Below are 14777 nucleotides of genomic sequence, written 5' to 3' on the forward strand. Positions count from 1 at the left end.
TTTCGCCAACACCATGTCCGCAGCTGACCAGCTCCTCACACGGTCACACTCAAACAGTTGCATTGGCGTTACCATTACGGTTTATTTAGCGCCTGTCACAGGCAGCACCCCTGGACAACTGTAATGAGGGGCGCGAGTTTCGTATACTTTGCCATGCACGATGCCTTACATGACGGACCCGGGCCGGATGGTGAGGGTCACTATAGCGAACATGTAGGACTGCGCTCTGCCTCTACTTCAAAGTCAAAGCAGTTTGCGCATGCAGAGATAGATGTGCACGCACCTCCACCGCCGTCACACTGCCAGCACAATGTTTGCCAGCATTGCATTGGCGCGCTGGCCGCAGTCCGCCATGAAGCCTTCCCCTGAGAAAGAGTCCACGACAGAGAGGCAAAACACGGCACTTGATGCCAGCAGCCCCATTGTCCGTCAGTACAAGCCGCCTCATCTCCTTCTCAGCCCCGCAAACGGCCCGCACCCAGCACATACATGAGTCCAGCGAACTACTGCACAATCAACCAGCTGATGGTGTATAATTGGCCTCGTTACGTATCATACTCACCGGTCAGGCCGCTCCAGTGCAGGCCTCAGGCAGTTCTGCATGCATACGCCCATACCACCGACTTGTTGCTATTAGCTCCCCCTTCCCTCGCTCGGATGCCACGCTTGCTGCAAGGGGCTTGATGGGTGAGCGGGATCCTCCTCGCCCCTAGTGTCCAGGCATGGCTGCCCTCTTTGCACCAGCAGTTGCAGGTGCACACATAAGTCTGATCACGCACAATCAATGAGCCGAAGGAACCTTGCGGTTCAATTAAAACAAACTGGCGGGCAATTATTGATGCTTTTGATGAGGGACCGCCAAGATCACAATCACGTGCCCTAATCCGCCCAGAAGATCAAAGCCGTTGAGCAGGAGGCGCCGTGACCCACACAACAAGTAAGCGATTAACGCCTTGGAGGACGCATTCGACGCAACGTCAAAAGGTAGTGCTAGCAAAGGTAGTGCAACTTATAACGAGACAACGTACGTACAAAGCTTAGAACAGCACGTTCGCCACGATAAATACCCGCAGCCCAGGATCACTCTCCGATTGACGGGATCATTTGAAACGCTCGTCAAGGCGCGCATCCTGCAGCGTACTTGATCGGCACGTGCCCTAGCTAGCTAGTGCACCCCCCCCCCGCCTGCCCGCCCACGCTCTGCCCTGTTTCCGGGTGCTAGCCATTCCCATGCCTTCATACTTTTCGATTGGAATCCACCTTCAAACTCGCACACCAGTGAGTGTTTGCTGCAAAGCCACAACGGGATGGACAACTCAGCATTACCGGCATTGTACCACGCATTCCACTCTGTTATTAGTACCGCAAGGGGTTGGACACGTGGACACAAACACAGCCGGCGTGTCATCAGTCCAATGCCGCAGAGTTATGTTGCGAGTTACGATCAAGATATCACTAAAGCCCGGCTGCGTCCATAAGTCCACATGTACCATGCACACTGGCAGGCTGGAACCCGCCGTGCCCTTACCCGCGGGTGAGTAGCCGTGTACGCACCCCAATTGCACTCACGCGTAGTCGTCCTTATCGTGAAACTCCCAAAGAATGTTTACTTGAAAGCCAGCATTATTCCTCCAGTACGCGCGGCACATGCAATCCAGGATACGAGAACTCGTCTTCACTCCTCCAGCAAACTCAATGCATTCCTGACAGTGTTACCTCTTTCCCAAGGCGATGCTGAACCATACCGCATCAGGACACTAGCCACAATCAGGCTGGGCGCACAGCAGAGGCATTCAACCACAGCCCACCCGGCCTTGAGTAATCGCCTCACGCGCCCTACCGACAAGGAATCGCAATGCAACACCTCGCCACCGTCTGGTTTGCACCACACCCCCGCTGCCATGATGTTGTACTCAGCACGCATGCATGCACGCACGCACGGACAGGGATGTTCGGCCAGGGATTGGCTGACTTGGACTTGCCGCCTAACGATAGGCTAGACCACATACGTGGCACTAGCTGTTTGCGCCGGTTTGCGGCGACGATGCTCAACCTAAAAGGCAACGGTGGCAGCGGCTCCTGACGCGCCTTCCTTGCCTGCGTCACCGCAGTCATCGGTGCTGGTGATGCGAGACGGCTTCATGCAGCTGGCATGCCTGCAACGTCATTGGTGCCGGCGGGTACAGCAGCTGCGGTGGCTGCGCCGCCCGCCGCCGCGTCGTCGTGGTGCTGCAGCTGCTGCAGCTGCTGCGCCTCCTCATGATGCTGTTGTTGTTGTTGTTGTTGATGCTGCCGCTGCTGCTGGTATTGCAGCGCTGCTTGACCGGATGGATCGTACAGAAACGTGTACATGAAGCCCTGTGCGGGGTTGGGCGGGGTTGGGCGGGTGCGGCCCCCGCGCTTGGAATTAGCAACCGCACTTCTGATTGACCTACTGGCCGCGCCCTCTAGAACTCCTCCTGCGCAGATGTCCCCTGTCTCTATCTGCCGCGCACGCACCCGCACCCACTGCTACACCCGCCAAACCCAGATAGCCTAAGATGTACGCCCGCATGCACACACCTTGCCTTTGACGCTCAGGCCGCCGGTGGGCACGAAGCCCTGCACGGCGTCCCCCAACAGCAGGCGGGTGGATCCGCTGACGTGGATGGCGCCCGGACTGCCCGTGCTTTCCATGCGCGAGGCGGTGTTGACGGTGTCACCGAAGAGGCAGAAGCGCGGCATCTTGCGGCCCACTGTATATACACACAGGCACGGGGTATACAGTACACGTACGTTCAGGTGGATGGACGGCACAGATTCCTAGCTAAGAACTAGTGCAGTAGTACGTACGTACGTAACGGCGACAGCAGCCAATTTGCTAACGGCAGGACCAGCAGCTGGTTGCGACCCGGCGCTCACAGACCCATTCACGTCCTCAGCCCCGCGGCCCGCTCACCAATGCCGCTCATGCAGGGCCCGCTGTGGATGCCCACGCGCAGCGCCACGGGCTCGCCGCCGCTGCCTGGCATGCAGATGCTGCGGGCCGCCGCGAGCATGTCCACCGCAAAGGCGAACACCTTGTGTGCGTGCAGCGGGTCCACCGCCTCCGTCACGGAGCGGAAGCCCTCCGCGTCCTCCTCCACCAGGCCGCCGCACACCATGTAGCAGTCGCCGATGGTCTCCACCTTGTACACGTGGTGCCGCTCCACTAGCTGGTCAAACACCAGGAACAGGTCTGCACGGCGGCGGACATGGCAGGTGTGCACGGGGTGAGTAGACGCCGGCGGACTGTGGCGGTGCATGTGGCGTGCGATAGTGCCATCCACTGTATGTTGCGGCAGGTGTGTGGCCAACGGCATGCTGCTGGCAGATTCCGGTGGTCACCAACAATAGGTAGATAGTGTTCGCTACACACCGTTCAGGAAGGCCATGACCTGGTTGGGCGGCACTTGGCCGCACATGGTGGTGAACGAGGCGATGTCTGCGCGGCGCACACAAGGAATGTATAAAGGACGCAGGCAGTGAAGGGCGCTCCTGGACGCAGGGTCAATGCGTGGGATGCCGGCTGTAGAGGCAGGCTAGGCAGATGCCATGACTTTGGGCGGATCTTCAGTGCCAAGCCAAGACGCGGTTACCGGGCGCTGCCGGTAGTGAGGCTGGCGGCAGGCAGCAGCGACAGACCCACCCACCCAGCCATGCATCCGCCTACGCACCTGCGAACAGCACCGTGACCTCCTCGTGCGCTCGGGCCATGTACTGCTGCACTTCACTCAGCATTATGGTGTGTGTGCCCATGGTGCCCAGGCCCGCAGCAGCCGGCATGGGGCCCGTCGTTAGCAGAGAGCTGAAGGTGGGCGTGTTGGGCATGGTGGTAGTGAAAGTAGTCGTGATGTTGGCGGCGGCCGACGACGTGCCGCCGCCACCACCGCCGTCTGCCGTCAGCTGCCGCGGCAGCGGGCTGCCGTCGTACAACGCGTGCTGCGCCGTTGAGGCGTTACTGCTGACCTGTCGCTGCAGTGGCATCTGCAGTGGGGGCGGCGGCGGCGGCAGAGGCGGCTGGGGCAGTGTAGCAGCATGGGCGGCTGCAGCCGCTACTGCCTCTGCATCAGCTGAGCTGACAGCAACCGATGGCTGGTCGTGCGTTGGTGCCTGCCCATCACCAGCAGCCGGAGCAGTGGAGGTGCAGTGCATGCCGCCGTAGCTGCTTGCAGCTCCAGCCGCGACGGCGGCACTGCTGTTCTGCCGTACGGGCGGCAGGTGCTGCAGGCTGCTGCTGCCAGTGGTGTGCGATGCGGCGCCGTAGCTCGACCTGTCATAGCATCCCGCTGGCGGCACAGCGCCGCCGGCGTGGCTGAAGCTGTCTCCAAATACACCGACCGCGGCGATGCTGTTGCTGATGCTGCTGTGGTGGAAGGACGCAAGGCTGCCTGAAGCGCCCAAGTGTGTGCTGTGGGGGCTGCGGCGGTCCGTGCTGAGCGTGGCGCTGGTGCGTCCGTCGTCGTCGGTGCCACCAGCAATGCTGTAGCCGGCACGGCCGTCCACCGCTCCAGCGGCGGCGGGCGATAGGGCTGACGGCAGGGCGCCGCTGCCACCGCTGCCGCTGGCGCCGTAGGCGGCTGCGCGGCGGAGCGCGGCGGAGCCGCCTGCTGTGCTCTGAGATGCCATGAACGCGTCATCGCGTATTCCGTGGACGCCGGCGGCACCTGACCCCGCTGAGGCCGCGCTTGCGTTGCTGGCAGCCGCCGCAACAGCGGCGCGCATTGCCGCCACCGCCGCACCACGAGTAGTGCCGGTGGCGCCGCCGCTGTTGCCGCCCACACGTGGCGAGGCAGACCCGGCAGCGGCCAAGGGCGGCAATGGCGCCGAGCTGCGCTGGAAAGAGCCGCAGGCAGCCCCCGCCGCCGGCATCAGCGGTGGCGGTGGGGCCAGGCGCGAGGCCGCTGTCGCCAACACCGCGATGTCGCCATTGCCACGTGCACCACTGTCTAGCCCCCAATCAGGGGTGCTGATGCCGCCACTGCCACCCCCACCGCCGCCAGCACCAGCCCCGCCGGCCGTAGTGACGCCCGCGTGCCCGCTCGCGCCTGCCATCGCTGTCGTGGCGGCGGCCATGCTTGGCGGCATGAAGCTACTGCTGGCAACGGAGGACGTGCGCATGAGCACACTGCCGCCAAAGGCGCTGCCGTACCCGCCACCTAGGCCCAGCCCCAGCGGTGTGGCGGACTCGCTGGCGCCCAGGGCGCTGCCGGCGGGCGGCAGCCCGACCACTGAGGCGCGGCGCTTGTCGCTGGTCATGACCTCCAGCACGTGGCGCGGGAAGCACTCCTCCAGGATGCGGTGCTGCAGGGGCAGGCGCGCGCGCGCGTGTGTGTGTGTGTGTGTGTGTGTGTGCGTGTGTGTGTGTGCTTACGTGTGTGTGTGTGTGTGCGTGTGTGTGTGTGTGTGTGTGCGTGCGTGTGTGTGGGTGGGTGGGTGGGTGTGGGTGTGGGTGTGGGTGGGTGAGCGTGTGCGTGCGTGTCATGTGACAGGAGGACAGGTGCAGGCTCAGTAGACTGCTTTCTGGCCGCAAGTGCCGTGTGTGTGGGCCCCGCCGCGCAGCCGAACATCCACTCCACCGTGCCAAGCACGCACACACACACGCACACACACATACACACACGCCCACACACATACATACACACACATACACACACCAGGACGCCCGCACACCTACCTCGGCATCCAGCACCTGCCGCACTTCCAGCTCCGCCGACACGTACTGCGTCACGTCGTGGTTGATCAACACCAGCTGCCACTCCGCTGTCACCGGGTCCTGAACCAGGCTGGCCTGGATCTCGTGCCAGGCGCACACGCCAAAGTACGGCAGCCCCGTCGCACTGCCGCGCATCGCCGCGGCCGTGGCCGTCGCGATGTTAGCGGCGGCTGTGTCAAACACCGGAGGGCCATTGGCTTGGCCAGCTGAGAAGGCGCTGCCGCCGCGCCCCATCAGACCCGGCTCGCCAGGCGTCTGATGCGGTGGCCTGCTCATCGGCGACTGCATCAGTGGGTACCTGCTGGCGCTGGGGGATGGAGGCACGGCCATAACGCTGCCACCACCACCAGCTCCGCCTCCGCTGCGGTGGCTGCTGCCAGGGCTAGCCAGCGCCAGACGCGCCGCCGTCAACGCCTGCTGCAGCGGCAGCGGGCCGGGCTCCGGCGGCGCCGAGGCCTCGCGCGCCAGGCTACCTCCGCCGCCGCCTAGGTTGTAGCTGCCCGGAGAGGCGCTGCTGTAGCCGCCGAGGGCGCCGTGCCCCATCACTGTTGGCACGGCCCCGCTGATACGAGGACTGCACGGCAGGTCACCACTGCATAACGAACCGCTGCCGCCGCCGTGGCCGGCCTGCGCCAGAGGCAGGCCACCACTGCTGGTGGCCGCAGCCGCTGCCGTGGCTACCGCTAGCATGCCACCTGCGGCGCCGGCGGAGGTGCCGCCGGCGGACACGACGGGGCCCAACAGGCCTTGCGACGCGGCAGACGCCGCAATGCGCATGGCGCGGTAGCTGCCACCCAGCGTGTGCTCCGTCTGCGCCAGGCTGTTGGACCTGTGGATCTGCGTGCGGCGATTGGCGCCTGGCAGGATGTGCGGCTGCTGGACGTAGTTGCCGTATGTGCCCGGCAGCTGCAGGTGCGACGAAAGGCTGCTGTTGCCGCCGGCTGCGCCAGCGCTGCCCGCCGCCGCAGCCATCCAATGGCCTCCGTGCGGCGAGCTGCCGTACACGGAGGCGACGGGCGTACCAGAGAAGGTCTGGTGCGCGTTCCAGCTAGTGCGGCGGCCGCAGGCGATGCCAGGACTGGTGGCCGCCAAGTAGCCGGACCGGCCCATTGTCGCCGGGGCGTCCGCGTTTGTGTCTGCGTGACTGGCGTCGCGGCCGCGGGCGACGGCATCGGCGCCGCAAGCTTCTGCCTCCAGCACAGACGGCAGTGAGGGCGGGTGCGGCATGGCAGACCTGAAGCTTGGCGCTGATGTGTTGCGCGGCAGGCGGGCCCCACCAGCGCCGTTTCCTCCGGCTCCGCCGCCGGCCCATGCCAGCGGAGCCACCACCGGGCTTGCAGCTGCCAAGGACTCGTGAGCCGCCGGGCCGGAGCCCACAGCCAAGGCGATACGGCCGTGTCCGCTCCCGTCCCGCCGGGGAGATCCAGCAGCACCGGGGCCAGCGCCGCACGGCGAAGCCAGGTTGATCGGCAGGCTTGACGCCCAGCCGAAGCCGGGCGCTGGCGCTGGTACTGCTGCCGCGGCGGCAGTGCCTGCTGCGGCAGTGCCTGCAGCAGAGGTGGTAGTACTGCGGTTCGTGAGTGCCCGGCTGCCTGCAACACCACCTGTGTGAGGCAGCTGGCCCGCAGCCGTCGCCGCAGCCGCTGCTGCTGCCAACGCTGCTTGGGCTGCCGCCGAAGGCGACACCCCGCCGCGCTGACCGCCATTATTGCTGCCGGTTCGCTTCAGCTGTTGCAGCAGCGTTCCCACGACATCCGTGTCTAGGCCTCCGGCCGCAGCAGCAGCCGCTGCCAGCGTACCCGAGTAGTTTAGGCTGCCGCCACTGCCGAGCAGCAGCCCTGCACCAGGGCCTAAGCTGCTTGGAACGCCGCTCCATTGGTGCTCAAGCACCTGCGTCATGCCCCCGGCTGCGCCAACCATGGCGGCTGAGCCATAGTCGGCACCCACCATTCCAGCACCGGGGCATGCCGTTGCGTCGTAGGGCTGGGTCAGGTCGATGTGCGGCGGCATACAAACGAGGCCGCTCCACGTCTGCAGGCGGTTGGACACGGGCAAAACAAGGGGGGATCAGTGCACGCGCCTCACAACACGCAGCCGCACGGCATCACGGACAATCCCAAAGCAAAACCCCATCCATCCATGCCCCCCAGCCATCCGCTCACGTACCCACTAACGCACGCACCCGCCTCCGCCCCCCCCCTGCCCCCGCCGTCACCCACCTGGCCGCTGTGCACCGCCGCCCACATGCTCTCCAGCGCCGGGCTGTCGTACACGAACAGGCGCTGCAGCGTGTGCTCCGGGTCGCCCACGTCCAGCCCCGCACACACGGCCGCGCCCACCGCGTTGCCCATGTACGACACTGACCTGAGGGCCGTATGCCGGCAGTTGCATCAGCAGGCGTCACACACATGCAACACGTCGGTTGCTATGCAGGGCCATGGAGAGGGGCTATATATGTACATGTGTGAGCTTGTCTTTCGCATGCATGACCCCTCTTCTGTTCCCCATGCCCACCTGCCGTTCTGGTACACCACTCGTCCATCCAGTCCCAGCACCATCACTGCCACCGGCACGTGAGCCAGCAGCATCTGCTCCAACCGCACGCGTGAGCACATCGCCTCCAGCGCCGCAGCTGTGGCGGCGGACGGCGCGTCTGCTGCCACGGCCGCGGTCGCGGCAGCAGCGGCCGCGCTGGCTGCTGCAGCGGAGGCAGTGGCGGCGGCTGCAGATGCCGCAGCCATGGCCTTGGCGAGCGAACTGTTGCTGTTTGTATCCACCGATGGGGATGATGTGGTGGCAACCGCGGCGGCAGCAGCGGCGGCGGTCGCGCTGGCGACGTGCATGGCCAAGCCTGAGGCATCTGTGGCAGGCGAGTCGCCAGCGGCGGAGGCGACACTGGGGCTCACGTACGGGTTGATGCTGTACGGGCGGGCAGGCAGCGAGGCCGCCGCATCGAAGCCGCTGTGTGAGATAGCAGCGAAGCCGGCGCCCGTTCCCCGCCGCGAGGGGTCATGGCCGCTGTTGGCCCGGTTGGCATGGGCGGTCAGACTCATGCCGGCGCGTCCGCCGCTGCCGCCAGATGCGCCGTGTGGTGAGCTCCCAACCGGCATGCCGCCGCACGCGCTGGTCCCGGATACTGCCGCTGCCATCGCCGCCGCTGCTGTAGCGGCGGATGCCGATCGCGGCGGCGAACGTGCGCTGTCCCTGTTGCCGCTGTTGCTGGGGCGCATGCCCTTCATCCAGCTGGGCTTACTCAGCGACCCAAACAGGGAGCCCAGGCTGGGGGACTTTGCCATTTTGCCGCTGCCGCTGCTGGGGGCACCAGCGACCGCCGCCTTGTTCTTGACTGCCATCGCCCTGACAGGAGTCGGCGGACTCGCAGCAGAGGCAGCATCTGTGAGCGAGGCTGTCGAGAGAGGGCCGGTGACTGGCGTACCCGCAGGAACGAAGCTCAGCTGGGCGAGCGAGCCGCTCGCACCGCCGCCAGCCGCAGCCGCAACGGCTGCGCTAGCGTCGGCCGCAGCCACAGCAGCCGTCAGGGCGGCGCTTGCCGCAAGTGCCGCCGCGGATGCTGCCACCGTGCCAGCGGCGCCGGCTGCAGCGCTGCTGTAGGGGCGCGAGAAGGAAATGAATAGCGACGGCAGGTGATGCAGCGGCGGAGCCGGTGCCGCCGCCTGACCCAGCACGCGGCCGTAAGGATCACCACTGCCGTTAGCGGACGCAGCGGGGTGTAGGTAGCACGCTGCCACGCGCAGCACAAGGAAATCGTCAAGCGGGTTATGGGGCCCGCCCGCAGCAGCGGCGCTGGCTGCCGCCATGTTCCGTTGTATGCCCGAGGCGGTTGTGGAGTGTGACGACAGCAGCGCAGCCGCCGCCTTTCCACTGCTTCCGTATGGCGACCCAGCCCACCCGCCGCCGCCTCCGACGCCCCCTGCGCCGTGGCTCAAGGACGCGGGCCCCACGCTCATGCTCGCGTGGCTGGCGCTGTAGCCGCCACCGCCGCCGCCGCCACCCGCCCCTGTGCCGGCTGCGCCACTGGACACACGTGGACATGCCAGCAGTGTCTCGTGCACCACGGCCTTGCCCACGAGCGCGCACCTTATGATGTCCTCCAAAGTGAGCTGCAGGCTGGGGTTGTTTGAAAGCAGCGTGTACAGCGCCATCCGTGCGGCGTCCGGGTCGCCGCTTCCCAGCACGTCGCTGACCGCAGGAGACACAAACATGGGCTCAAGACCAGAGTCGTCGTCTTCATGGTCAAGTGCCCGCCAGGCGCCTTCGTCGCCAACCGAAGCAGCAACCGAGGTAGCTGCGCCGGAGACAACTGGTGCGGCAGCGCCCGTGGTGGGCCCCACAGGCGCTGTACTGGTGGCGCCAGCTGCAGTGATTACGCCGGTGGAGAACACATCGGCTGTGGTGGTCACGGTGGCGTTCGTGGTTGCGGAGGCGATGATGCCGTGTTGCGCCGCTGCTGCTTTCGTGTGGTCGACCGCGTCCGGGGTTACTGCGTGAGCCCACTGGCCCTCAACTGACCCGAACGCTGCCGCCGCCGCCACAGCAGCCGCGGCGGCGGCCGTGACTCCAACTCCAGCGCTACTGCCCAACCCTGGCAGGTTCACGTTGCCATTGCATGGGACTGGCAGCGGCTGCAGCTGCGGCGGCAGCGACACACGGCCCGCATGCGACGGCGCTGCCGCCAGGGATGGGTTATCATGAGCAGGGTTGGAGCCGCGAGCAGCCTCTGCGATGGAGCCAATGGGAGGCATTGTCGCCAGGAATGGCGGCAGCATGAACGATGGGGGCGCTGCAGACCCCACAGAACTGCTAGCTGTTATGGCGGCGGTAGCAATGAAGCCGGTCCCGCTGCCATTGCGGCTGCGATCACCCGCAGCAGCAGCAGAGGTGGCAACGACAGAGCCCACCCCCGCTGCGGCCGCGATTGAGAGGTGCCGCGGCGCGCTGCCAATGGCTGTGACAGCCGCTGGCGCCAATGTCTGGGGGTTGCAGCCGCGGCGCGCGCTGAAGGCAGTAGTGGACTCAGGCGAGTTGGCGGACGCTGCAACAGCAGGTGTGGCCGCGCGGCTCCCCACCACCGCGCGCTGGTTCGCCAGGCCGCAGCTGCCGCAAGCTGCTGCCTCCTCCTCTTCGTCCATGTCAAGGTTCAAAGCGTCATCGCCAGTGTCTGCCACATTGCCTGAGGACTGTGCCAACGCGGCCTCGACCATCTGCCAAGGGTGCCGCCGCCCGCCACTGCTACCCGTAGCACCGCCGGCGCCTACACCAGTCAGCCAGGCCCGCGCGCTGCCGGCCCCCGGCACGATGTAAGCCTGCTGGCTACCGCCGACGGAGCCAGCATCAACGGCGCAGCGGGGCGAATTGGAGTGCATTGGTGTGGCGCCGCCAGTACCCGCCGCGGCGGCGGCAATAACACTCTGCACCGTCAGCCGCGCGAGCGCGCTGCCAACAGGCGTTGCTGCTGCGGTCGCCGTTGGGGCGGACTCAACCAAATGCTGCTGCTGTGACATGAAACTGCTGCTGGAAGGGACAGCTGCGGTACCTTCGCTGGCAGCCTCCATCGGTGCTGCCGCCGCCGCCAGTCGACTGGAGGCCGCCGTGCAGGGCACCGTCATCGCAGCAGCCGTCACAGCCGCCAGTCGAGACGGCCCGCTGCAGCCGCCCACTGCAAAGGAGTCAGCGGCGCTGCCGCCGTCGGTGGCGGTGCCATCCGAGCCAACTGGTCCCAGCATCCAGGGCTTGCCGTTACCCGATGCCGTCAGGCCCCGCGAAAGCACCCTGGTGGGCGGCGACTCAACTCCGCCCGCAGCAATAGTGGCGCCATGCGAGTGCGTGTTGGTTGGGACCGAGGCGGATGCAGTGTCCGCTGCGGTCGGCGGTCCGGTCGGGCCTGCAAGCCGGCATGGCATCGCCGAGGCTGCCGCCTGAGTCCATGGCACTAGATCTGCTGCGGTGGGCGCCACCGCACCATTGGCTGCTGGCTTGGCTGGTGTGAGGCCCGCCGGCTGGTGATGTGCGGATGATGATGACAGCGGCGAGATGCTGGGGTTCGGCACGCCAGCGCTGGGACCACTGCCAGCGGCGCTGGGGATGCTTGTGTTCGCCATTGCTGACGCATCCCGCATGGAAACCCGTGCACTCAACGTCAGGCCTGGACCCTCCGCGCTCTTCCGCCGCGCCTTGCACAGTGCGCGTGTGAACGACGGCTGGCGGCCGGTAATGCCCACCGCAGCGGCGGCGACGGCGGCCGCCGCACTGCTGGCGGCAGGGCTGACGCCAGCGACGCCGCCGGCGGGGCCACGCTGTATGACCCTCGGGCCCTGGCTGCTGCTGCTGTGGGACGCGATGCGCATCTGCACCGCCGTCGGCAGCTCCGTGCTGCAGTGCTTGACGGTGGCGGGCGGCGGATGTGGGTCCTCGCCAACCTGATCAATACGGCAGAGCGTGAGACGTGTCGTTAATCCCAAGCACGTCGCCGAGACACTGCTGGGCGCAGGCGTCCAAGACAATTGTTGCATCACCGAATGCACCCGCATGCGCCGACTGCTTCACAGCCCTCCCAGACTCGGAGCCACTCACCTGTAGCACCACCACGGCACATTGGGGGCTGGCCAGGAGCCCGTTTTGAAGCCCCTCCAGTGTCAGCACCGGTACCGCGCCTGCAGGTTTGTTGTCACCACGTCCAACGAGAAACATGAGACACTAAGGTTGGGCAGATACGACAACGACAGCTTTGGCATGCGCAGATAAGCTCCTAAATCGGCACGTTGGGAATGCGCGCCTGCACTCTACAACAATGAGCCATTGGCCCCGTACTTGCTGGAGTGAACATCACAGCTCGATGCCATATTGTACAGCATGCATGTTGCGAGACTTCTGACGCACCTACGAAACGGCTGCCGGCAGCGGTCACTGAATGCAGCTGACATGCCCTCAGAAGGTCGGATACCCCAAGTTCCTCCGTGCCGGCCCAAGCGGCCGCGCCTGCGGGTCTGACGCCGCCGGGGGCACCGCCGCTAGTGACGCCCATGGGAGCTGCAGCCACACCACTTGTGAAGCCGGCTGCCACTGAGCCCTGCGGCGGCGGCAACGGCACGTCCGCCCGAGGAGTCCATGCGGTGGTTTCACGGTCCTCGTCCAGGTCAGCAAGCTGGCGGCTGGTGCTGGTGCGCTTGCTCTTGCTGCCACCGCCTGTGGCGCGCACAGGGTGGGGCATGTGGGTGGTGCGCGCGGGTGCTTGCGCACAGCAGGCGCGCAGGAGAGTTGAAAGAGCGCACGGCCACTCGGCCAAGAGCGCAAGGTAGCAACACAACGACAGTGTCAGCATTCCGGGGTTGTAGGGTGACTCGGCCTCACGACACCGGCAGCCGCGTACGAGATGAGGGCCAGGACCCCTGACCCCTGGCTTTCTCCGCTTTCTTCGGAGATCGGTGTACGAGACTTGCAGGGATGCGCGACCCCTGGAGACGGTGTGGTGACCCCTTGGTACGAGTGGTGACTTTCGTCCACAATGCACGCCCTCTCGCGCCTGCTATCCACGTCGTTGTGCCGTTACAAAGCATCCCTTACCTGTCTTAAGGCTCCTCAGTTGACGTAGACCCGACAAAAACTTTGTTTTGAAAGAGGAAGACAAGCTCCTTGCCGCGTCTCCCTTGGGCGCGGCGCCGGGCGCCGTGGCGGGGAAGTCGAGAGCACCTGATTTCCGCATGTCGGACATTATCTGCTTAGCCTACCTAACCTGGACGTGACCTGCGGTGTGGCGGTTTGAGAAGGAGTTTGAGTTGTTAGGCCGCAACCTTGGGCATGTAGTGTAGCAGCCCTGAGTAATTTTCCGGCCCAAACCCATCTCGGGGAAAACTGAGTCTTATTCATACCAATTAGAGCGCTCTGGCCTCCCGGCACGAGTAGGGCTGTGCTCGAGCGAAACCCCGCCCAGTTTTGCAGCACGTGCTGGTTCGAGATTTCTTGTGAGTAAACACCCAGTGGCCGTCATCGCAGATTCAAGTGTCCGCCATTACAAATGGCGTCCTCACCGGAGTGCGCAGCGGCGCGCCGCCCAGAGACAGCCGCGGCCGATGGCACTGCTATGTCTCTTGGGACATTGTGAATAGTCTCTAGTATCATATGCATTTGCAGAAGTAAGTGCAAGAAGCTTGCGAAGGCAAGCGATTGTGCCTCTACGGTCCAAAGCTAGCTCGTCGCTGCATTATAGGTGTTGCTAGTAAAATACCTTACTGCTATGATAGTTGTGTTTGCCTGGGAAGCTTCAGAAGGCTCATATGGTTTGGCCTCCAAGTGCACATGAGAAGTGCGCTCGCCGATACGCGCTAGTCATCCGTATCCAGCTTGATGAGCACTGTCACTCAATCACCTTTTAAATGCGTGCTCTTATGTGGTCCTACTCGGCACAGAACGAAAAGCAATACAGCGACCCGGACGTGCGGCATGCTCGAACCGATGGCAAACAATGTAGTGCTTTAAGCCGACCTGATAATTATTTCGGAGCAGCATGTGGTGATTTAGTACAACGGTTTCAGTTGTGAAGCCGATCTCGTCAATATTAGCTGAGCGACCCTGCAATGATACAAGGAAACATAGTAGTGTGTACTCATGTCAGCTGCAGCAATAAGTAGGGGGGCAACTGACCTGGCTGTGTCACTCGGCCTTGTCGTTTAACATGTATACTTCAACACGCGTGCACATAGCACAGCTACCAGCACAGCAATGTCAGTGCCACGGGAAGAGAACGAAAGACCACGCACGCGCCGCGTGGAGCTGCGTGTAGGTCCTGCATGCCAACTGGGATCGGAACCCGAATCTCATCGCATTACTGCCGTTCGGTACATGCGCACGCTAGTGCCAGCTTCGCGGGCAGAAGGGTTTCTCGATGCATTTGCGGATGGCATTTGTGGAGGGTTACGTGTGCAGATGAATGGTGATGCGTCATGCATGCTGGCATGTACGGGCGTGTGTACGGGAGGGTACGGGTGGGGTGCGTCCGGTCCCTAACGGGTAGTGTCACGGTGTCAGG

General features: G+C 64.7%; 1 protein-coding gene across 1 annotated transcript; it reads right to left on the reverse strand.

Moving 5' to 3' along the window:
* Positions 1-3: 3 nt before the first annotated feature.
* Positions 4-14299, reverse strand: CHLRE_02g115450v5 (uncharacterized protein). Its single transcript, XM_001699599.2, has 12 exons — positions 13780-14299; positions 13316-13495; positions 12632-12937; positions 12326-12405; positions 8249-12171; positions 7954-8098; positions 5696-7765; positions 3696-5322; positions 3398-3463; positions 2939-3217; positions 2563-2735; positions 4-2358 (listed from the first exon to the last, which is right to left on the reverse strand). Exons 2-12 carry the CDS (start codon positions 13461-13463, stop codon positions 2140-2142), a joined length of 9036 nt encoding a protein of 3011 aa, XP_001699651.2. The 5' UTR covers positions 13464-13495; positions 13780-14299; the 3' UTR covers positions 4-2139.
* Positions 14300-14777: the final 478 nt, after the last annotated feature.

The sequence above is a fragment of the Chlamydomonas reinhardtii genome, chromosome 2, assembly GCF_000002595.2.
Source record: "Chlamydomonas reinhardtii strain CC-503 cw92 mt+ chromosome 2, whole genome shotgun sequence".
Taxonomy (NCBI): domain Eukaryota; kingdom Viridiplantae; phylum Chlorophyta; class Chlorophyceae; order Chlamydomonadales; family Chlamydomonadaceae; genus Chlamydomonas; species Chlamydomonas reinhardtii.